This window comes from Lutzomyia longipalpis, chromosome 1 (genome assembly GCF_024334085.1).
Source record: "Lutzomyia longipalpis isolate SR_M1_2022 chromosome 1, ASM2433408v1".
In the NCBI taxonomy this organism is placed as follows: Eukaryota; Metazoa; Arthropoda; class Insecta; order Diptera; family Psychodidae; genus Lutzomyia; species Lutzomyia longipalpis.
This window is the reverse complement of record NC_074707.1, coordinates 39,406,644-39,431,281: the sequence shown is the minus strand read 5'-3', so window position 1 is coordinate 39,431,281 and position 24,638 is coordinate 39,406,644. Positions and strand designations below refer to the sequence as shown.

At 36.8% G+C, this 24,638-nt stretch overlaps 2 protein-coding genes across 4 annotated transcripts; one reads left to right on the top strand and one right to left on the bottom strand.

The window, feature by feature from the left end:
* Window positions 1-201: 201 nt before the first annotated feature.
* On the bottom strand, window positions 202-24,638 carry LOC129787267 (mucin-5AC). 2 transcript variants are annotated; one of them, XM_055822718.1, is made up of 7 exons: window positions 24,419-24,584; window positions 24,260-24,345; window positions 6,929-6,958; window positions 2,651-5,145; window positions 1,303-2,460; window positions 861-1,233; window positions 202-796 (listed from the first exon to the last, which is right to left on the bottom strand). In XM_055822718.1, exons 1-7 carry the CDS (start codon window positions 24,484-24,486, stop codon window positions 312-314), a joined length of 4,695 nt encoding a protein of 1,564 aa, XP_055678693.1. In that variant the 5' UTR covers window positions 24,487-24,584; the 3' UTR covers window positions 202-311. The 2 variants fall into 2 exon arrangements, with proteins under 2 accessions (XP_055678693.1, XP_055678694.1); XM_055822719.1 differs by lacking the exon at window positions 6,929-6,958 and having other exon boundaries at window positions 24,419-24,638.
* On the top strand, window positions 13,791-24,236 carry LOC129787270 (uncharacterized). Of its 2 annotated transcripts, none has more exons than XM_055822726.1 (9): window positions 13,791-14,042; window positions 17,378-18,292; window positions 19,040-19,269; window positions 19,778-19,933; window positions 20,016-20,151; window positions 22,786-23,000; window positions 23,269-23,366; window positions 23,430-23,592; window positions 23,658-24,236. In XM_055822726.1, the coding sequence occupies exons 2-9, from the start codon at window positions 17,548-17,550 to the stop codon at window positions 24,120-24,122; spliced, it is 2,208 nt and encodes a 735-aa protein (XP_055678701.1). In that variant the 5' UTR covers window positions 13,791-14,042; window positions 17,378-17,547; the 3' UTR covers window positions 24,123-24,236. The 2 variants fall into 2 exon arrangements, with proteins under 2 accessions (XP_055678701.1, XP_055678700.1); XM_055822725.1 differs by lacking the exon at window positions 13,791-14,042 and adding an exon at window positions 15,843-16,212.

Genomic DNA, 24,638 nt, shown 5'->3' with positions numbered 1-24,638 from the left:
GACTTTGCTGGATTGGCTGAAGGATTTGAAAGGTTTCTAAAATCTAAAGGAGCTGGAGGATAGCTTTAAATTGTTGTGGAAGTTCTTTACCTTTGATCCTTGTAAATTCTGCAACGTTAGAACCTTTGCTTCTCAATGGAATCAACCTTCAATTCTTAAGCTTATCAAAATAAATTAAAGCTCAAAACAATATTAAATATGTAATATTTTTCTTTTAATATATTTTCATCTTCATAAACATCCAGAATATAAATAACTTTTTACTCCTCTTTCGAACAACATGCGCCCTTTAACCCCCTCTGGGTGCCCTCTTATCTTGTGGGAATATTCCCAGTTGGTCGTTCAATTGTGAGACTCTGCTGAGGGATTTTGTTGTCCGTCTGTACCCCCATTGATGAATAGATTTCCTTCACCACAAAAAGAATGGTGTCCTCTGATTGCCAGTAGCACACGTGACTTGTTAGGGCGAAAATGTATTCATTGAAGAACTCCAGCGGTGCCTCCTGGAGCACATAGTCAATCCGTCGGGATTGATTGAGACGCCCCAGCGGTAAATCCGTCTCTCCTGCATCGCAATCACTTCCACCACTTGAGCTGGCTGAATTCACCTCCTGATGCGCTGTTTCGTCAAGATGCAGCTGCTCCTCTAAGACTTTGTCCACTTCGGATTTTATGGCTAGAGGATCTGTGCGCCCCAAGCTCGTAATTTGCGTCACAGTGTCCACAGTTTGACGGAAAGTGTCAAAGATTCTCTGCTTAATCTCCCCACCAACACGTGCCATGGTCTCACGGAGTTCTATTGAAGAATATTTTTATGTTAATGAGTTTATTAATAAAGAAGAGAAGCAAAAAAACCCCACCTAAGTGCATCCTTTTCCTTCCTTTGTGATGCGGAATCAGCACGGGGCGCAGGGAGCTCAATTCTGGATTCACAAGTCCTTCAATTCGGTACGCCACAACGTCGTAGGGATGGAAGATATTGTAGAAATTATCGCACGTGGGGAGCTTAAAGTCCAGCCCAAGGGTATCAAAACCACGTACTGTAACAAACATCCCAATGGGGGAGCCAAAAGCAAAGAAACTCTTCGGCCTGATGTCCAATTGAGGGTAATTTATGAAGGGTTGTCCTGTTCCTGCTGGTCCCATTGTGTAATTGATCTGCTGTTCCGTTTGCTTCTCTGGCCTCAGGATGGGTTCAGTTGGTGTCATGACATTCCCCTGATCAGGGTTCTCCTGAGAAAATTCAAAAAGAATTAAAATTCAGATGGATTCATCAATTCTTTTGGAAAAGTTTTCTCTTACCGAATTCTCAACTTCACTCTCCCCCTCGCTGGGCGCTTTTTGATGGCAAAGCAAATCAAAGAGGATAAGAGAGCCCAAGCTATGTCCAGCCAATGACACACCCCCACGGAAATTCGGATTTCGCTGACAGAAGAGCTTGTAGACGCGATTAATGGACCCACACACGGTATCCATGATGCTCTGACAGAAGATTGGGCTGGTGTAGAATAAAACATCCAAAAGGGTTTCATTGGTAAAGTTCCTCAACTTCGGAATGGATTCGAGTGTAATTGATTTGAGTTTAGCATCAATCCCGGACTCCTCGGAATGGAGTTCACTGTGCCAGGAAATCGGGAGAACTTCAATACGTCCAATTTCTCCAGCATCATACGATGTTCTGTAGTGAGATTGCACCATTTGCAGGGCAATACTCCTAAATTCATCAACAACCTCCTCAACGGTGCGAAATTTGAAATCACACGCCTTCCCAATCCCGTGAACGACAAACAGGATATGATCAATCTGCTCAGGTTCTCCATCTTCAATGTTAAATTCATCCACACCACGCTTAATGACACGCGGTCTATTTGTCACTTGTGGGGTATTCCCCCATGCATCGGGAGTCTGTGCCTGCAGGAAGTGCACCATTACATTGGGTCCGTGGAAATTCACTGCATCCCCATCCGGAAGGGTTAGCTGCTTATGCCATTGCCCACTTGTGAAGGCCTTCTTGTACTCCTCCTCGAGGAAATCCGCCGTCTCCTCTTCGTATGGCACAAAACGCGAATCAACAGCCTTGTAGAACCACGAACAACGACGCACCTCATTCACTTCTGCCGTCCAGTAGATTGACGTTCGTGTCCTATTGGTAATATTCACATCATGTCGTCCACCATCTGTGGCAATTGTTGCCCCTTCTGCTGCAGCGGGATTCATAAAGCCATCCTCGAGCGCAAGAGAGTCTGTCATTGAGAATGGTGTCCACACATCCTTACCCTCAACCTTCTGCCGGAAAAACCAATGCTTATACACAGGCCGGTAAGTTCCACTTGGTGCTGGAGCGTCCGTCACCGACTGTGGTCCAGGACTCGTTGTTGGTGTTAATCTCGATGATGCCATATCTGCGGTTATCGCGGAATTTTCTAGCAAATTTGCATTGAATTGCTGATCTGCGGAAACCTGAAAAATCGCACGTAAAACGAAATTACTTTTACATTCTTATCGTAAAGTGTTAAATTTTATGCAATTATTCTACGAGAATGTCGCTTAACTTCCCTTTTATTTGCATCATGTGCATCATGACTTTCACATAAAAATACAGACAAGTCGAAAAAAGTTTTTTTTTAAATTGTGCAAGAAATCAACTCACCACTGCCTCCTCTGTGGCTGCCTCCCTGGTAGACTCTCCGTTGGCCAGCACAGTTCCCTCAATAGTTGCCTGCTGCTCCTTCTCGTTCGATGCAAAAGACGCCAAAGAGACTTTACTATCGTCCACCGATGATTTCTCCACAATCAACGAATTATTGTTAATGCTCACGTCGTCCCCGTTTACTTTTGGGAAACTAAAGAAATTAGGCGGCGCCTGGTCTGGCTTCAAATCCGGCGGACAATCAAAGAAACTCGCATGAATATCCGTTGTATTCTTGTTGGTGTCTTCGTCAGTAGTGGCGTGATCGGTGATTAATTGGGCGTTTTGATTGGAATCAAACCAATTTGTCGTTGTTTGATTGGTGCCAAAGAAATTTTGCGTTTGCTGAACCACTTGCGGCAATTTCGTTGCCGCCAAATCCGTGCACAATTGATCAATATGCGACGTCTCCGGGGTGTACGGTGTCTTCTCCTCTTGCGGACTCTTGGGAAGGAAAAATGCCTGATCAGGACGTACCGCTGCAACGGGTTCGGATGTTGATTTAAAGATTGTCGGTGATGAGACTTTTGTCTCAATCTTAAGCTCTGCTTGGGGGCTCTGCTGTGGAGCTAATGGAAGATTTTGTGGTGCTGAAGGAATATCCTGTGGTGCTGGGGTGAAGAAATTCACGGGCACCGGTTGAGCTTGATTAGGCTGTTGCTGCTGCTGCTGTGGCACAAAGAATGTCGATTTTGTTTCCGGAATAAGAGAATTTTTGTACGTTGGAGTCCTTTTGGCTAAACGATAGCCACTATAGGGATTGGCAGTGTTTGTTGGTGGTGGAGCTGATGATGTTTCGGTCTTTCTTGGTGCTTCCGGTGGTAAAAGTGGCGAACTTTGTGGCACAAATACAGGAGCTGATTGTGGTGGAAAATTACTTGCTGTACTCGGAGGGGGAGGAGGATTGAAAACTCCACTATTTTGAGTTGTTGATTGAGGAAGGAATTCTTGAGAATTAGCTGGAGGAGTCGGAGTAAAAAGTTGAGGACTCGGATTCGGAGGATTAACAGATTCCGGAACAAAAAGCTGAGGACTTGGTGATTGAGAAACTTGAGTAGGGACGAAAGGTTGAGGATTTTGCGTTACGGGCGGAGGAATAAAAGGCTGTGGAGTAATTGTTTGAGTACTTGAAGCTGCAAATGGTTGAGGACTTGGTGTTTGATTAACTGGCGGAGCTCCAAAGGATTCCTGCTGCGATGTTCCTTTGCTTACTTCCGGAACGAAAAATTGATTAGTCGGTGGTGGACCAACTGAACCTTTACTCTCAGTCCCAGCAAAGACGGGAGCTTGATATGAATGCTGTAGAGGATCTGGAAATGCTTGACTGGCTGCCGGTGGAAATCCCGATGCTCCAAAATGCAAATTCCCACTGGATGGTGGTTGATTTTGAGCTGTAGAAGCGGCAATTGGATTTGTTTTGAAGAGTTGTGGGTTTATTTGATTAATCGGCGCTGAAGCCTGTGGCTGGGTAAAGCTTGTCTGTTGTTGGAAACTCCCAACAGCGTCAACGGATGAAATTTCAGCTGCAACCTGTTCGTTCTGTGTGTTGCTCTTCCCTTGAAAACGATCCAAAATGGGTGCTGAGAAGAACGATGAGAGAGAGAATTTATTCTGACTCCCCTGAGTTGGTTGTGTTGGAATGCTCGAATTCACTTGCTCCGGGAAGCCCCCTGGCTGCACTACAGGCTGCGATGTGGAATAAAAATTCACAGGTGGTGGTGTTACGGATGATTTCTGCTGCTCAATATTCTGCCCAGGAATTGGAAGTGGCGGAAGATTTTGCTGAGGAAACGACGGAGTTTCCTGTGGGACAAAATTCCCAGCACCACTTGAGAGCCCCGGAACGGGAGCGTAGGTTTTCTTCTTACTTCCGCCGAGGCGAAAAGTATTAGACGATCCAGATGACGGCGGAGGAGCGTGCGCAGTTGAAAATGCCGGAATTGTGGGATCTTCCGGTGAGAATAGCAAAGGGCTCGCTTGGGGTTGTTCCACGGGATTCTGTGATGTCTGACTTAGCACCTGTTGCTCGTAAATCGCGTCCAAAGGACTCTTGTAGGCACTCTGAGAGAAATCCTGTTGAATACTCTCCTGCACAGGTGGTCCCTCACTCTGCTGCTGCTGCTGCGAATATTCCCCAGCAGTTCCTTTGAGAATGCTCGAGAACGTAGAGAACACCGTAGAAGCCACAGATGGGATATGCTGGAGAGATTCCTTCAGCTGTGCCGCCTGGGCGAGAGGATTAAAAATCGATTCTCCTCCCTGACCAGAAGTTACTTTACTCCCTGCAGTGTCGTATGGGTCAATTCCCTGCAAGGGGTTGTACAGCTGAGGTTCCGATGCACCCAAAAAGGTTCCTTGTTGCTCAGCACTCGGCTCCTCCAAGCTGATGTCACTGAAGGACGCCTCAGCGGCAACAGGTGGTGGCGGTGATCCGAAAACTGCCGGTCGGATTTCCTCTGAAATGAGTTCAAGGAAGAAAAAAGAAAAAAGTTGATAAAGATTTCAGAGAAAGCTTCTTTGTGAGGTAAAATTGTGCTTATTTGCTAATTTCTCATGCATATTTCCCACATGAAATATGAATTGCTTTCTTTGCGACAATTTTCCACGATGCTTTATGAGTGTAGTTACCAACTTTTTTCTCCCTTTCTCCCAACAAAGGCTGCGCAAGAAGCGCAAAAACTTCCCCTTTGCTTAGAGAATTGAATCTCAATACAGTGCATGATAAATTTTTCTGATCAGTTTCAAATTTATTCTTGCTAGAAGAAATTGAATTCAAAATCTCTTCTTGATTGTTTCTTAACGATTTCTTTTTGCTCTCAAACAAATTAAGCTAAAAGACAAAAAGAAGTAAAAATACTTCAAAGTTCTTCAGCAAAACCATCAATCATAGGTGATCGAATAAATCATCAAGGTAGTGCAATGGGTCGCAGCCTAAAAGAACAAACACGAGCACAAGTAGAACCAGAAACTAGTGTTGTTGAATTAGTGAGCATTATTTTGTGCCAACACGACTGCAAAATCATAATATTTAGCTAAATATGAGCAAAAGAGGAAATTGTTGTGGAAATTTACGGCACTCTCCGCTGCGACATTCTCTGGGACGCAATAAGCTGTATAATTTCCGGTGTGGGGAAACAGGAATTAGTCACATATAGGGAAAATTTTCTCCCTTTGTCTGGATTTTCCCTCTTCCACACACAAAAACCAATTCGTTATAGAGACACAAAGAACTATTTTTTTTCTACCCTCGGAATTTTCTATTCATTTTCACATTTTCACTGATGGGAAAAATTTAACTTTTCATACAATTTCACAAAGCTTTTCCAATTTGGAATGGTCAGCAGGTGGTCTAACCAAGAAAAGGAAAGAAAAGTTCTTGCCCAAGGAGAGCTTATTCTTGGAAGAGGAAAAAATCAATAAATTCTTCCCCAAATACCATCCACATAATTTTCAATTAAAGTCTTTCTTATCATGAAATTAGCATTTATATTCATTTTGGCAGACCCCATGGCCTTTTATCGTTAACACGTTGTCTAATGCACGTGAAGGTTGCCAAAAGAAGTGAAGAAGAATGTGGTGCAGACATGGGCAAACATTAAGAAGATTGTTGAAAGAAGCTACTCAAGATGTCTAAAATATACAATCTGATTAACTAAATTTGACCTTTTAATTTAGAAAGAAAAAATCCTGGTAGGCAATAAACGATTCTTACGAGTTTCTTAACCAATCAGAGAAAACTTCTAATTCTTTGTTCTTATTTAATTAATACATTTCAAATAGACATTTAAGATGTGATGAAATAAACTAACTAACATTAGGTTTTAAAGTCTTAATTTATAGAACATTTAATCCTGAAAAGATTCATCATCGTTTAGACATAAAATATCCATAAGAAAGAAATAAAAATCTTTAAATACTTTCCACATAAGAAATTGTTTTTACTTAAAATCTTCTTTAGAATGAATCATAATTTAAACACAAAAAAAAACTTAACAATACGACGCTTTTTATGGGATTATTTTCCACCAGTTTAATCCCACTGTAAATCCGCTTGTGGAAAGTTGGGATATTTCTCTTTTTTATCGGTCATTTTAATTGAATAAAAACAATCATTTAGCATCTTTCTTTATGTGCCTTCAGCACGAAGTTCAAATAACAAGTAACCAGTGTAAAATGTCCCTGACATTGAGGGAAAACTTTATATTTTACTTTTTTTTTATTGCACAACACACATCGTACCTTTTTCAACGCTCTTTTTGCATCCACGTGCTAAAAAAGAAGAAACATTTTTTTTTCAGTTTAAATTCCGGTGAATTCAGAGAAATTGCGAAGAAAAAAATTAGCATGATTTGTTGTTTACATATTTAAACGCGGAGTTTTATATAAATGTTTATTAAATATCCTACAAAAAAATAATTTCTGTCCATCAGTAAACTACCTATACAACTTTGCAGTCATCAACAAATTATTTAGCACCTTTTTTTCCACACCTCATCTTGTGCGGATGAGAAGCAATTACACACCGTGGTTATAGTGGAAAAATGCAATGCAAAATAGCAATAAATCACAGAAAATGCTTCTGCAAATGTTTTTTGCATAATTGCTCTTAACATCATCAACTTTTGCATATCTCTAACCAACTGATGGGAGTCCGGTGTTAAAATTCACAAAGTCAATGGAGTTTTCCAATAGGTAATATAAAATCTTTTTATTAGTTTTTCCTCACAAATGACCAACAACGCGCGGGGACCCAGCACAGTTGCAATGTGATAATGAAAATTGATGCAAATTGAGAAATATTTTGTATTTTTTACATTAATTATTATTCTCACTGCCTGAAAACTCACAAACCTTCACCTATAATCTTCTCACTTTGAGCTCCACCAAACGAGACACTGCCTCAAGATAAATATCATGTCTCTTTTTTCTTAATGATTAGGTGTTTGGCGGTGATTTGAACCAAGAATACTGCCCCTCTTATGCCTTTGATTTTCCCCTTTGGGATGAAGATTAAAAATACATTAGAGACAAAATTGCACGTTAAAAAAATTGAATGAGAATAAAAATCATCTCAATAAACTGCCAAAAAAACATAATTTGTAGCACCTTTTTGCCACCTCTTCCGATTGCTGCGGGCATCAACCAAAAACATTCGCAATTGTGTGATATTTTAATGATTTTTCTTGCTATTGAAACGATATATATTTTTATGTTTTTATTTTTTGTTGTTATATCTCTCAAACCGCTCTCAAATTATATAATCACATCATGTATCGATGGCGGGAGAAAATTACAAATTTTTCTTTTAAAAGTTTTATTAAAAACTGGGAGAGAGAGATGAATGTGACTTGAAGTGAAACAGATTGAGAGCCGGGTAGTGGAGAAGGAAAAAAAAAGTAGCATAAAATCAAAATGAAATACAGAAACCTGTTCAAAAAGATGATTTTTGCTGTAAGCATATTTATATGAATTTTACCATCAACCATTTGAGATTCCTTCAACAATATTTGTGCCATTTGAATATGCTGAAGAATATTGTAAGAAAATAGTTAATTGAAATGGAAAACACGACCAATGGCTTTTATTGAACTGATTTTCTGCAGAGGAGTTTCGCTTTAGGCAAAAATAAAAGAAACAGAGCCACCACACATTGAACGCACTCAAGAGACTCTCTGGCGTCGAAAGAAGATGGAAGTTGTCGACGCTCCATGCATGGGGATTTTATAATAAATTTATTACTCAATTTCTATTCAGATTTTCATCTGACGGATCAAGGTTTTTATTAAATGTTTCTTTTTTTATTAAATGGGATAGCGTGGGATGGGGAGAAATTAGCTATAAAGATTTCTTTTAAATAATCCTGCCAAAAGATTTACAAAAAAAAAACTAAAACTAAAACTAAATTCAAAAGCATTCACAAAATTCTTGCAAAGAATTTTAAAGCTCTTCGCAACAAATCAATTTAGCTTTAACTTGAAAAAAAAATTCCCTAACAATAATCACGCAAAGTGATAAAAATCAACACAATGTAATAAGTTGTTTGCCATTAAGGAAACCAACAACTACCACCACCAATTTAATGGAGGAAGCAATAAAAATAACACATAGAATTTTAATAAAATGCCCCGCGAATAAAAATTCTTCATACTGTTCTTTTCGATGGCGTTTAGGAATGACTTTAAAGTTGACCCACAAAGTCATTTCTTGACACTGTGCAACAAAGTAAATACTTAAATGTATATTTTCTTAACGACGTATTTTCTTGTCTTTTATAATAAATACTTCTTTCGCACCATTTAATTAATTGACTCACGTCCATTAGGAGTTTCTGACGCTATAAATCTTTTAAATTATAACATGGAGAAAATTTTCAAATGGAAAGTCACGCAGTTTATATACAAATTATGATCCCGAATAATTTATTATAAAATATTTATCGGAACCTGTTTGAGGAATCTTGAATGATCTTTTTAAATTATCTTCAAAAAAAAACTAGGAGTGTGTGCAAGACAGACATAAGTATGGAAATCTTTTAAAGAATGGGCGGATTAGCAAGAAATGTGATAAAATAATTATCAAACTTCGTGTTTTTGCAAAAATTTATCTTAACTATTCTTTTCTTTTAAAACTAAACGTAAAATAAATATTGGATTAATTAATTCTGATATCGAGACCAAGCCGAAAAAAAAACCTTAATTAAAACTCAAACAAAATTAAATAAGACGCACGAATTTCCACAAAAAAAAAAAACTAAATTTGCTACAACACTATTTCAGATAATAAACTTTGATTTAAGATGCAATTTAATTGATAAATGTGTACCTATATGTGGGTACTTTTTTCCATTATTCTCTTTCTGTAGAATTTTATATGCGTCAGGGTTGTTAGCATAGCATTTTCTAAATTATATGTTTCCAATAAATTAACAAATAAAACGCAAAGATAATGGGCAGAGATTATGTACTTCATTGTCGCCTTCGTGTGTAAAATAATCCTTAATTAGAATAATAGTTCTTGTCTCTTATCAAAATAATAAAAGAGAAATTATTTTAAAAAGAATTTAATGAATTTTTTTTTGCAAAATATTTTAATGTCACGAGATTTTTCAACTTGCACGAAGTCTCCATCAGCGTAATAACATTGTAAGTAAAAAAATTGCCCATTATATTGACACAATTGTCACAATAAATAACTCTTTTTTCGCCCTTTCTGCCACAATCCATTTGCTGCACTCATGATTAACATTGTAAACACATTAAATTCCCCACTCTTAATGTTCTCTCTTCATTGAAAGTAAACGCGAATTTCCATATCAGTTCACTCTCAGTGTCACAAATTGATTGTAAATTTTAGAGTAAATATTGAAATTCCACGCAAGCCTCGTGTTTGTTCTTCTCTACCTCGAAAAAAAAACTATTACTCTATTCCCGCCCCCCTCCTCCTTTTTGTGGTTTTTCTCACCCATCTCCTTTTCGTCTGTACAATATTGAAATTCGTCCAAAAAGGTAAGGTAAGAAGGTATAAACTTTGTGCTTTTCACGTGGAAAATTTTCCTTGGAAATTTGTGGTGTGACCACCACCACCCACTTCCTTGTCACCGGAAAAGGTACTAAACGTGGAATATGACTTTATTTAAAATTCAACACAAAAGTTCAACTCAAAAGTGTACAAAGAGAAAACCCTTTACAACTGTGTGTAGTCGAGTCATTCTATTTTATCTGAAGAAAATAAATAATTTACCTTTTTCTTCCACTTTGCTTTTTACAGCCACAATGGGGAAAATGGGGTGAAAAATCCCATAAAGTTACTTTAAACATGAATTCAAATTATGATAATTTTTTCTTTTTAAAATTTGCAAATTTACACAATTTATTTCTTTCGTTTTGTATTTGTTTTTCTTTTTTTTTGTAGAATAATCTAAAATAAATTTGCGATTCATTAATCATTTTTCAATAAGAAAAATGCGTATTAATGGATTGAATGGAAAAGCGATAATTGCCCATCCTTCCATCGTTTTTTTTTTGTATGGAATTGTGGCACGAGGAACAAGCCATATAAAAATTCCTCAATAATCATTTGTTAACTCTTTTTTTGTGTGTTACCTCACACTCTCATCAAAATAAAAGGTAAGCAGAGTGTGTTGAAAAGACCACGAAGAATTTCGAGCAAGGCTTCTCATAAAAAAATGGAGAGAATAAGAAGAATAAACGATCATAAGAACACAATAGAGAGAAACACGATATTTCAGCCTAAAGAAGCAAAAAAAAATTCTTCTCAAAAATTCTTTCGATTCCTTTTAGTTTCATTTCGTTGTTCAATGTCTTGTTTGTTGTCTTAAAATAGAAGATGATTTAAGATCACACCGACGAGGAGATCATAGGTAAGTAAAAATGTCCAAGAACATATTTTCGATAAATTCAAATACAGCTCTGTATGCAAATTACTTTGAGATTATTTGGGATGTATTTGACCTCTTATCGAAAAGGAATTTTTCTTCTATAAAATATTTTGCTTTTAGGGATAAATATGGACAAGTTTTTTATTGCTTTCATTTTACAATCGTGTAAACACTTCAAGAATAGGAGTGCGTGGTTTTTGAGTAAAAAAATCGGTGAAGGTAAGCAAATGACCGCAAATTAATTATACGTCGCTAAAACTTGTTGATATTTCAATAAAAAAGTTGGATATTGTGGTTGCTCTCACGTGAATAGAATATTTTATTGATTTCGTGTTAAATATCCACAGGAACATTCCAAATTTAAAAAAAAATTGAAATTTTTAATTTAGTAAAAAGAAGAAGAATTTTCTATATAAGCTAGAATAAACCTAAAGTACCAAGAATTTGAAATAGAAACCAATAATTTAGAAAATAAAACGTTTAGCCAGCACCAAAAATCTTTTGGCGCTCATGCTTAAGTCAGATCTAACATATTATCGATTTACAATTAATTACCAAATTAGTTGTAATTCATTCTTTGTGTACATAAATCAATAAATTTTCCTGGTTTTGAACTGTTGCAAATTTTTCGACTAAACCTGTACATTTTTTACGAAAAAAATCTACAAATATCCACTAAACGTTCTTCCTAAAATCGGAAAAATTCTCCACCTTCAAATTCTTTAGTCATTGGAACGGAAGAATGCGAAAAAGCATAAAAAGGATTCAAAAGGAATAAACTAATAAAATAAACGCTTAAGTGATCAAATCAATCTAATTCCTTCTTTGCCCATTATGACATTCTTCACCTAAAATGATGTTCCCCCAAAGTTTGTATTTGCCCCAAAGGTATACAGCAAAAGCATTTATATAATGAGGAAAAAAAAATAAAAAAATGTACTGGTAAGCTGACCAAGCTTACGGGAGCTGTGTTTCTTTCAGTGTACCAATTTTGTGAGAGCAAACTAGAATGCGAATTAACTTAAATACGCGCAAAGTCGGGAAAAATTGAAAAGTCATACCCTAAGAAATCTTTAGAAGGCCATATCTCGAGAACGGATCCATAGATTTTCATAAATTTTTTTTTGTTTGAAAGGTCTTGAAGTCAGCTATAACATATCGAAAAATGAAAAAAAAATTATGTCGCCATTTTCGAAAAATTCGAGTTCGAAATTTTCGAAAACTTTGTTTTTGACTTTAGCGCCTCTTGCGGTCATTTTTCGAAGTTGCAATGTTCTAGACATTTGTAGGGTTTCTCGAAACCTTTCATTTGCGCTTGAGTTGATCAAGATCGGACTTGTAGAACCCGAGATATGACATGCCAACTTTGGAAGGCTATATCTCGAGAACGGATCCATAGATTTTCTTCATTTTTGGCATGAAGCTAGATAATATGGTCAGCTACAACATATCAAAAAATGAAAAAAATTTATGTCGCCGTTTTCGAGATATTCATCGAAAACTCATCGAAAATTTTGTTTTTGATTTTTGGCCCCCTAGCGGTCACTTTTGAAACTTCGGATGTTCTAGAGAGTTGTAGGGTTTGTTGAGATCTTTCATTTGACCCCGGGTTGATCAAAATCGGTCAAGCCGTTTTCGAGTTATGGTCGATTTTCGATAAAAAATTGTGGCGGCCATATTGACTAAACGGCTTGACCGATTTTCGAAAATGAGGTATCGTTGGAAAGCTCTTGATGGCCCCTACAACATATAAAAATTTCAGATTTTTAGCTATTACAGGGGCTAAGATATAGCGAAAACAAAATTTTGAGGTTATTCAAAATGGCGGACGGGGGGGTGGGGGGTAAAATTTGACGTCATAATCGGACGTCTTCCAGTCGACTTTTAAACTTTGCCGTTTACCGCAAGTCTCTATCTATTACCGTTCTCTTGCAATTTAACGTTGTACTACGGACGGCCGGACGGACGGCCGGACGGACGGCCGGCCGGAAAAAAATTTTTTTTGGCGCATACGTTTTTTGGAATGTGGGGACCCTAATTCGTGCTCATCCCAAGTTTGAGCCCGATCTGACGACTTTCGATTTTGCTCGGTACACAAAAGCTGTGTCTGAAAGAAACACAGCTAAAAGATCTGAAGAATGCCCAAAGAGATCCTCGAGTTAAAATTCCATTTGAGGTGAATCATCAATATTTGGGTCATTCTCTGCACCCAACACACACACATACAAACACCCCTTGAGGGTGGAAGAGAAACAAATGGGTAACACTTTGGGAAATCACAGGCATTACAAATCACTTCTTGTTACCACCCCGAAAACCGCCGCGGAAAGGAAATGCGCGCGCGCCAAGTCATTCTTGGCAATGTTGCACCTTTATTTTCCAAAACACTCACACAAAACCCCAAAGGTAGAGTCTAGCTAGGTGTATGCAAAAAAAAATTACTTAATAGACAAACAGCCACATTCACACCTTATTGGTAAACTTTGAAGAGTTTTTCCCCACACAATGCTGTTCCTTTTTTTGCGTTGAATTTTATTTATTTTCCTCACTAAAGAGGATTCCAATTGGTGGAAAAGAGTAGATGGCAGAAGGTCTTCTTTACAGGTGTGCAAATCGGAAGATATCACAAAAGATAAACTATATATTTTTCTTCTTTAGGAATCACCAATATTTCCCAATAATTTCCTATCTTTGACTTGTGCCACACAATCTTTATGAGTCTTCTTCCTCTGTACGAACTATACCCATCAGTCTTGGAGAATTCGCGGGATCATCCAGTCGCGTTCTGCTTCACGAGTTTACAAAAAAAAATCTTTTATTTTCCTTTTGCCTCTTTCATACATTTTCCCCCCTCGGAGAAGTTTTTTCTTTCGTATCGTTGCTAAAAAGTGATTCCAAGTGATTTTGTGCAAAAGCTTTTTTTTTGGATGAAGCTTCTTTAGTTGGACAAAAAATGTGAGTGAGGAGTGGTTTCTGGTTTATCCCCATTTTTTTCTCATCTTCCTATTTAGTTCTTATTAGATCTCGTTTATGTTGTGTAAACTTCGGCTAGACGTGATTTTGTGGTTTAGAAATGCCAAAAATTCCTTTTGTATGTCCGAGCTCACGCGGGCAGATAAATTATGACCAAACATATACATATTTATATTATGTATATAGTAATGAAAGCTATAAAGTGTGGAATCTAAAAAGAAGAATTAAATATATACAATGTGACAATAGCCGTTGAAATGAAATACGACATTTTAGATTATAAGATCAGTTGGGGGTGAAGAAGAGGAGAACTTTGTATTCAAGGAGGCATGACCGATTTTTCTAATAAAATTTTTTTTTTCTTAACACAGGATATTAAATCATTTTGGATAGCTAATTTAAATATTTTCAATTTTAACCTGTATTGAACAATAAAAAAAAATTCTTTAAGAATTAGAAAATCTCAAATAATGTTGTTTAGTCTTAAATCAATACCTAAATACGCAAACGTTATTACGAAATCTAAATCAGATACAATTTAATAAATGTTATTCGTTCATGTTTGCAGGAATATTTTTAAAATTCCTCAACATTTTCAATGTGCGCATAAATGCAGAGCATAATTTGCTAAGATCTACTTCTCTAATTAATTACATATCTCTACGGTAAATGATTAAATGATCGTGATTATCATTAAAATTGTGTCACATTAAATTGTTAATTTGTTATAATTACAAATTACATAGCTTTATAGAGCAAGAGTGGAAAAGTTTTACTTATGCAAAGCTTTCTTAATCGTTAAAGTGGTTAAAAGTATTACAAACTTGTGGTAAACAACCATATAAATTCACTTTAAATTATATTTAAAAAAAATGTTTTAAAAATTCTATTAAAGAACCGAGAGATTATTCGTTATACAGCTTTAGTTTTCTTTTTACTTTATCTTCTTTCTTTACACGAAAAATTTGCAAAAAAAAATCTTCACGTCGATGGACAGATATGCAAAACTACGCATATGGTTGATTACCTACTGAGAAATCATTGCATTTATCTTTTGACAAATTGATGTATTTTCTTTACAAAAAAATCGGCCTATCACGCGTAGAGACGCAAAAGAAATTTAATCATCCACACGAACGTGCCCCCAAAAATTTCTCAACACATCTCTCTTTGCCTGTCGTCGTTTTAAATATCAAAAGACAGCAAAAGAATGTGAAGCATTTCAAAACACACTGCTGTGCAAGACAAATTCGAAACACCCAAGAAATCTTTCATCGAATTTCCTTCCCCAGACGATGTTGTTACCATTGAAATGCCTCACCTCACAATTGCTCTAAATTGGTGGGAAAAAAGTCCTCCAAAATGCTCAGGTGGGAAAAATTAAAGAAAAAAAAAAGACAAACTATTAATTCATTTGCAATAATAAAACATCTCCTCCGGTCACATTAAATGTGTGTCTTGAAAATGCAAAATGATAATCATTGAGGAAAAATTGATTTTGGTGGGGGGAAGGTGTGAAATAAAAAAGAAGTTTGTGGTGAGAGACATATTTTTTGCATTAAATGGCGTACATTATGTATATTTTATATATGTAGTATGAACCGGACCACGAGAGTTGATTATTTATTTAAGAAAAAAAAAATCATACACACAAAATTCTCCGTCTCACATTCTCTCTCTCTCACCTGACCAATTGAGTAGCGAACACACAAAACTTCACGAAGCCACCACAGAGTGCCACAACACACAACCAAGGCTAATGAAGCACGAACGCTTTCAGTTTCATTTCACATATCAAAGTGGAAAGGTGCAACTCGAATTACTCCACTATACCTCCTATATAAACTTCCAATTTGCAATACCCCGCGATACACGACGGGAGATACATTTTATTTATTTATTATTATTATTGTATATCAGCATCTTCCCACACTTGATTGATTCCGAGCGGCATTGCATTTTATGCAATTTTTATTCGATTGACTCTCTCACAGTGTGACGTATTCAAAGCTAAATTCCTTAATAAAAAAAATCCAGAAGGATTTCTTACTAAAACATTCACAAAAGTGTGAGAAGGGGTTTTAAGAAAATTCCCAAATTATTAGCATTTAACTAAAAGAAAAGTCATCAGTTGGATAAACACAATAAAATGGTGAGGTGATTAGATTAAATGCAATTTCATGGAAAATCATTAAGAATGGTGATTGAAGTTAATTTACCGTCAAAGAGGTGTTCAACACAGTGAATTAATGTGCTATTTTCTTCTGTGTCTTGCCAATTATTTCCCATTTCCCCCCATTTGTGTTTGTGTGTGTGTTTTTTAAGATTTTTGTCAACAACTGATTAATAAAAATGCAAAAATTCTACTTCTTGCATCTTTGACACATTTCCCATGGCAATTCAAGAAAATCTTCCAATCCTTTCTCAGAGATTTTTTTTTCTTAAATCACGATCTATTGAACTGAAAGAATATATAAAGAGAATTAAAATAAAAACATTTTATTTAAAAAAAAACCCACACGGGGTAAACCTCGGGAAAACCTGACCAATAGAAGGGCAAAAAAAAATAGAGTTGTTGAAAACAAAACATGTGCGAATTTTTATTTAATTGTTTATTCTATTGGCATACAGGCCCCACCAAGAAATCACAGTGCCAAGATTTAATTTACTCAATTTACTACAGAACGCCCAAAATCACCTCATTTGATGGTAGAATGTGCTTTGGAATGCGAGGAATCATGATGTGAATGGAAAAATTTTTATTTTTAAGAACTGTGGCTACCAAAAATAATAAAAAAAATCATAAAAATATCCTTGACCTCAGAACAATTGAAATTTCTAAAAAATAATAATATCGCATTGACGTTAGCAACAAAAAGCCCAGAAATAAGAAGATTTTGATTCAAGATCTAGAAAAAAAGCTAAAATACTAAGAAACTGTCTAAGTACATTTTTCTTGATTATTTTAGTTATGAACAATGATCGTGTTAGATTAAAAGAATCACAGCTTCTATCAATCTGTAAAATTGTCCCCGTTTAATAAAATATTCAAGTCACGAAGACCTTCTAATTCCAAGAAATAATATTAAAATGAATTATTCCATATTTCAAATTAATTGCATCAACATTTTATGCACGGATCTGCAAAATGTAATGACCAACAGAGAACCAAGAGTGGAAATTTTGTGTGTTTGTGGTTTTTTCTTGTGCGAAATTTTCTTCTAAATTCCCAAATCTATTGAATGCAAAAATGATGAAGCAATTCACGTCCCACTTGATGAATTTTAACATTTTCTTCTTTTTTTTTTCCTTTCAAGCCCATTCCACCAACAGCCACATTGAAGAGTGACAGAGATTCGAGAGATAAATTTGAGTGTTTTGTGTGAAGGGAGGACGAACACGAAAAAGTCCTCGGACATTTCCTTGAGGTGTGGGTGGGGACCAAAAGTGAGTGAAAAATTAGCCGTGTGTTTGTGCGGAAAAATCCATGAGAGACAAGAGGTTAATTAAAATGCAGCTGAAGGTGGCCCTCTTCTGGACTTTGTGCTGTGTTGCAAAATTGAATAGTGCTCAAGAATCGGGCTTTGGGAGTGACACCACCTACGATAACATTGAGGACCCATCGGGTGAACAGAGACGCTTTGTGGGATACAAAACAACCATTTATCATGAAAGTGCCACCTTTTCGAATCCCACCGAACCCGAGACGGATACCATTGAAAATGAAAGCACAAGTATTGACACAAGTCAGCGAATTGACACAACAATCACCGAGAATACGGACTTCCCCTCATCAGAGACAATTATTCAGGATGCATTAATTGTTTCGAATGAATTAACATTGAGAAATGACTCCACGTCAGCGGGTGAGGATACTGGGGATTTCCAGGAGATAAATGGGGAAGACAGTGAGGCTGCAACTGTAACCGCAGCAGTTCCTACAACCATCATGGTACCCACAACTCCATCCACAACAACCACAACGACAACAGTTCACCCTTCAATCAAGGCTCTCAATCTAAAGCGGAAGCAGACGAAGCAGTACAGAGTGTACAAATCCACGGGAGATGGGATTGTCAGAAGCTTCCTTGATGATCCATACTTGAGATCACCACTCGCAATTCTCGTAGACACCGCCCCAGAACCACTGAGGAAGGCAAAACTCTTATGGAATGCTACCCTCCGGCCAGCATCATCGATTGATCTTGTTCTCGTTGCCTTCAATGCATCAGGTGAGTCTTTTGCAAATTCCTTCCCCATATTCTTCAAAACAAAACAAAAAACTCCCCAATAAAGAAGATCCCAAGCATGAGATTAACAAGAGAACCCGCGTGCTTCCTCAATAATACACTGTGTAAGCATAATGCCTTACAGAAAGAAAATTTATGTAGTGTGGCAAAAAGTGAGGCGCGAAAGACACGAGAAATTTCATCGTCATGTTCCTTAATTGCCGACAGGTACTTGTTGTCACTCAAATCTTTAAATTGTTTGTCTCGCCTCTTTTTTTCTTATTATTTATTCCTCTGCGCTTCTCATGTGTAACAAACACCTCATTTTTCTCGTCAAAGCTAAATTGCTGTCTTATTGCTTCTATTGCTTCAATTTTTCCTCAAAAGAAACTCACACAGAAATGTCTTGAGAGGATTAACTCTTTTTTTTTTGCTTATATGCCGATTTCCACACTCTCTCATCCCAAGAGGTCCATAATACGTGTTTGTTTATACGAAAATGTGAGTCATTCATGGTGTACGAAAAAAAGAGCTTTGAGGAATGACTAACAAGCACAAAAAGAAAGCTCATCAAGCAATTACCAGCAATTTTGATCATTTAGCACACACTACGGAGATGAAAATCAAAATCCTTCTTAAAAGATCAAGATCACTTCAAGATCAAAGTGCCGCACCACAAAAAAGACATCTCATACAAACAATTTTCTAGTATTAACCTGATTAAGCTAAATGTGTGGATTTCTTTTTCAGGAATAAGCGTAACGTACAATTTCAAAAATACACGAACAATGATGGCCGGAATGGAGAGCGTGAGAGAATCCCATACCCCAGGATCGGAAGAGAAAGCCTTCATTGGGATCATTCGTGCTTCTGAACTCATCCCCTACGATAGTGCAATATTCCTTACAGCAGATCGTGTGCCACAGAATTCGGAATTCTCCCAAGAAGCTGCGATTATTTTGCTAAAGAAACGAATTCGAGTGAGTATAGACCGTTTTTTCTTTATTAAAGAAATACTTTATTAAAGTTTCTTTTGATTTATCAATTAAACTGATTGATTGGATTTTTTTTTAATATTCTTCTTGAGAAAAAATGAATAAAAATTAACAAACAACTTTGTTTGCAAAATTTGTAATTCTGTATTGATAGAATATTCTCTATAAAAAAAATTTATGAGCAAAAACTTTTTCCATGCAATTGCAATAAAAATGTGTTATCGAATAGGAAGCTACATTTTATGGGCTTTGGTGTTTCTATTTGAATAACAAAGCTTTTAACTATAGTTGCTATAGTGATTAAGAAGTTTCAATATTTTCGAATAAAGTCTGGAGGGCATGCGCCTTAACATTAACAATTAAATCTATTCATGGCTAAAAATCTTTGAATCGAATTTTAAACATTTTAGTCACGAACATTTTGTATGTTTTGAATATTGCAAAAATATTTTCTGGTATTAAAACTGAATCATCTATTTTCCTTCTTTTGCAGCTCTACCTAATCTGGTTCGGAAAACACGGGCAAGATGACAATGAAAGTCCACACACGATAACAGGTGGAATCCTCGGAGAAGTTGCCCTGAGAACTGGTGGAGAGATAATTCACATAACTGACGAAGCAGTTGAACCAAATGGCAATATAGGATTGGTATGAAAAAAACAATTTTAAACCACAAAATTTCTCAACCTTGACATTCTCCAACTTAACTCGCTCTCTTGGATATTCTAAGGTCACCCTCTTGCTCCGGAATGACCTCCAAGGGTCACATCATTTTACCCTTCCCATAGATGCGACAGCTGAGACAAATCATCATGTAAAAATACACGGGAAAGTGGACGAAGCCACACTGGAAACTCCCAATCGTGGTTAGTTAAAACTCTATTAATAAGTTTATAAATAATTGCGAACTAATCGCAAAAAAAAACCAATATTAAAATCTCGTATTAATTCAGTTTTGCCATTGCAAATAATTATAAAATAGGAGATTATTTTTATACATAATCTGTGTAATTAATATAAAAACAAACAAGAAGATCTGTAATGTATAAATTCTCCTCCATGCTGTGTATAAAATCCCTCACAAATTAATTTTGCTTCTTTGTGAATTGTTTTACCGCAAAAAATGTTATCATACACCCCAGTTCTTGTCCCATAGACCTACAGAAGTGCCTCCTCCCCAGGAAATGGGAATTTCTCTGGGGAAATGTGCGTGAAAGGATGATATTTTCAGCGTGAAAAGAGCAATAGAAAGACGACATTATAAAGTGGAAAGTACAAATAAATGTAGAATTGTTATGTAATAAATTTTAATCTAATTGTAAATATTTTATTTTATGTTCTTCTTCTGTTTTCTTTGCGTGGTAATTTTATGTGTAAACAATGTATGAAAAAACTGAACTTTTTTTTCAGGTACAAAATTGAATAAACAGAATGAAAAATCCGCAGAGGCATACATTTTAAAACATCAAACAAATAAGGAAAGTGCTTCATTGACCAACAACTTCTCCGACAAATCAACATTGACATAATCAGTGGCCACAGAAGAGCCAAGTTTTTTTTGGTTGCCAATTTTTTATCCCACCCACAACCCACTCAGTGCAATGTCTTGCAAAAGAAATGCGCACTTTTTTTTGTCTTGAGCTCTTGTTGATGAGATCACCGGAGGAGTGGTGAAAATTGCACTGAAAATTCAAAATGAAAAGTGTGTTGTGTGAAAGTTGTAAAGGGGCATTGCGAAAAATCAACCACTTGTGTCCCCCTCTTGTATAAATATTTCATCAATCATATTCATTGTGTTGTGTGTAAATAAAAATACTCACACTTCCCTGGCTTTATTTACTTTAAAAATAGTGCCCTAAACATAGAAAATGATGCTTTTGAATCAATTTTAATTGAATGTGATGAAAGATCTATTTTTGCTTTCGTTGCAAAAAGTGCCCAGCTGTTTGAGGACGGGACTTTCTTTTGCAACACAGACTCTCTTTCACCTGATTTTTTACGCAATAATTTTCCAATGTCACCTACTAATTACTCACAATATTGATGGTGTTCTTGATAGTTTTCACAAAGGTGGCACTCGTCACGCAATAACCAATGCCAATTAATGAGAAATTGGTGCGAAATTTAACACATTTTCCCTTTTTTCTTGCCACAGTATCAAAATCTATAAACAAAAATATTTTGACGTTTATCGCGGGCTATTCACCACTCTCGAGCTATTCACGGGGGGCTATTCAGAAGGTTTATTCACCGCGGAATAATTCAAAAGAGCCCAACGGATAAATTCAATTTCTTGAGCACAAAAAATTAAAGATTATTGAGAAATTATTGCGAAAGAAACAAATTAATGGCAAATTAAATTCCTATTACCTTATTTTGTTATCTATCTGTAACCTCTAGATCAGAGGGTATGACTGAAAATGCGTAAATTGTTGCAAAAATAATACAAATCACACTGAATTGAAAATCAAGCACAAAGGAGTTTATGCAATTTTGCGCAATTTCACATATTTTGCACACAATTTCACAAATTACTCCAATTAGTAGTTTTATTTCACTTTATTCCTCAAATATTTTCCGCATGTGTTACTCCTTTGAAAGTTGAGAATGAACTGAGGCTCGCACACGCGAAGATTTCTATAACACAAATTGACCCTCTACTGATTTTGTTGAAGAGAAGGAATTAAACAAAACAACAGCAAAAAGGAAAAACGTCTGTACTGTATTATCAAGTACATAAAGTAATATGGATTTGTAAACATCTAATCAACCAAGTCAGTGTAGTTTTGATAATACAGAGGCGTCTAACACACAAAAAATTAATTTACAATTATTTAGTACATCCCTTATGATGAAATTCTGGCTGATTCAGAGATTTTGTTAAATTGAAATTTGTAATGCGATTATTTACACATTCACTGGGTTATCTAATTAGGAGGAACTATAGAAACTCATTGTCAAGCGACAAAGGAAGGAAAAATGTATTTTAACGCGCGATTAAGCAGGACTTTGGACAAGAAACCATTGCTCGCGCATTGGATTGGAATGTGCTGAATAGCGACCCAAAAAAAAAAGGTTCTCTCTGAATCATTTTCTTTTGCCTTTATCACGACAACATATCCCCCACAAAAGCTACGCAAGAAGATAGAGATGATCCGTGGAATCTCGTGAATGATTCCGGGAGTGCCAATACGAGAGGAATAAACATTTCATTCTTACAAGATAAGCGCGCGCCTCTTATTTTTTCCCTCGCGCAATATTCATCACAATTATCTAACAAAATGTCCATGACGTTGGTTAGTTTTGCGAATCTCTTTGAGACTTTTTTTTTACACGCTGCGTACAACTTGATGAATGACGATCATTGAGGAGCAAAAACACTACTAATATATATAGGTCAAAGAGAACACCAAAAATTAAAACATTGACATTAACATTTGGAGCCCTTGAGACGAAGAATGCAGAAAAAAATTAATTAGATCCCGGACACTTTTTTGCAGCGCCCCGAAGTGCTCAGATTCAATTTGTGGATGGAAATGATCGAATAGAATCATTGGAGAATGATGTGGAGCTTTTGGATGATCAGGAAGATGCTGAGATTGAGACGACAGAAGTCAAAGATACAAAAGTCTCCGAGAGGGTCATTGAATCCGTGCTCACGGTCAACATTTCACCCCAATCGCGTTTGATGACTAGCCCAGGAACCACAGCAATGGTAAGGCCAAATTTAATTCTTGATCTGAAAGATTTTTGTGATTAATTGAAATTCAATTCAATGATAAAATGAATTTGCAAACTCAAAAAGAATATTGCTGTTAGACAAGAGAATTTATGCTGTAAACACGATAACAATGTGTTCTTATCATTGCTAATTTCTTCCTTATCGCTGCGGTAAAAATTTCTTTCATCAGAGGAAAGAATTTAAGGAAGAGCCTCTGCATTAGATAAATAAAATGTTCCTTTCATTGACCTTTCATTCACAGATCTACTTTGAAGTGACGAATTTACGCTACACAACACTCTTCATGAACTTCCAAGCAGTTGATGAGCATAGATTCCTCCGCACAATCAATCCTCCTCAGTGAGTTTTCTCTTTTATCTTCAATTGAAATAATTCTTCTCATTGCTCTGACTTCATTTTTAGAGCTAATCTTGGACCTGGTCAGACTCTGGTTGTTACTGTGGTCCTACAAATCCCACCAACAGTCGAAGTAGGACTCAGGGATAGAGTAACATTTACTGCCAATGGCATTGTGAATGTAGTTCAATCAGTTTACGTAACAGTCTCAAGTGCCACCTCCACTCAGGTGAGTGATTTAAATTGTTCTGATTGTCATACTATTTGATCCACATCCTGTTCTATTCCACACAGGATTCATCTGCTCCGTGGATGTACTGGACCTATGGGAGTCGCTGTGAGTGGCGAAGTTCTCCGGGAAATTGTGCTGGACACGTGTGGTCTGTTGAGGTTTCAGCACAAGATTGGGAGACGGGAGTTTTGAGGATTCAATCCCAACCACGAGGACTTTTGTACCGAAATCAATTCACTGCCGGCACCAGGGATCCCGTCTTGGCAACCTACTCGGCATCTTGCTGCCAGCCACGCGTTACGATAACAGCTTTCGATCTTGCCAATAATCAAAAATCAATCTCATTGGATGTCCGTGATATCTGGCTGAGTGAAGCCGCTATCGCAGCTGTCGTTCTCGGTTGCATCCTCCTGATCATCCTCATTGTTCTCCTAATCTTCCTCTGCCGTTGGTGTTATCAGAGAAAACGTGCCTCTCGCGATCTACCTGTCTATCGTACCGAAAGGACACGAATGGAACAACGCTAATGAGGATTCTAATCTATCTTCTTCATCTTCTTTTGTAAACCAAATCATGCCAATCATGCCATTTCTTAAGAATTTTCTACTGCGGTGTAGGTTAATAAATTGTGGGTAATAAAAGAAGCCTTCCTAGAGTCTCTTACCTTTTGGTTCCTCAGAATGTCCACGTGATCCTTGGACATCCGGGACAACCGTTGCCACAGGAACAGGAGCTGCAGCTGGCATCAATCTGAGAGATGATTGAACATCAACTTTTTTTTATCTGTACCTTTTTTACATTCATTGAAGATTTTTCGATTTACCTGGCATTGTGGGTGAAATCATCAAAGGTGAGTCCTGCAGACGAAAGCAGTGGGTTTTTCTTCGACATCGCCCTTTATTGCAAAAACACACAAAAATGCAGATGTGGCACAAAAGTAACTTTTTTTAAAACGACGCTCCCGAATATTATGAACCATACTCCTATGTTAAAAGATAGGAATATGGTTCATAATATTCGGGCACGTCGAAAAAGATGTTGCT

Excerpts from the sequence above, each read along its gene's own strand:
- LOC129787270 (XM_055822726.1), top strand. The coding sequence starts at position 17,548 with ATGAGAGACAAGAGGTTAATTAAAATGCAGCTGAAGGTGGCCCTCTTC. Across the intron at positions 19,934-20,015 it reads CAAATGGCAATATAGGATTG|GTCACCCTCTTGCTCCGGAA; the intron begins GTATGAAAAAAA and ends GGATATTCTAAG. Across the intron at positions 20,152-22,785 it reads ACTGGAAACTCCCAATCGTG|CGCCCCGAAGTGCTCAGATT; the intron begins GTTAGTTAAAAC and ends ACTTTTTTGCAG.
- LOC129787267 (XM_055822718.1), bottom strand. The coding sequence starts at position 24,486 with ATGTCGAAGAAAAACCCACTGCTTTCGTCTGCAGGACTCACCTTTGAT. Across the intron at positions 5,146-6,928 it reads CAAAAAGAGCGTTGAAAAAG|AGGAAATCCGACCGGCAGTT; the intron begins GTACGATGTGTG and ends AACTCATTTCAG. Across the intron at positions 1,234-1,302 it reads AGAGTGAAGTTGAGAATTCG|GAGAACCCTGATCAGGGGAA; the intron begins GTAAGAGAAAAC and ends GAATTTTCTCAG.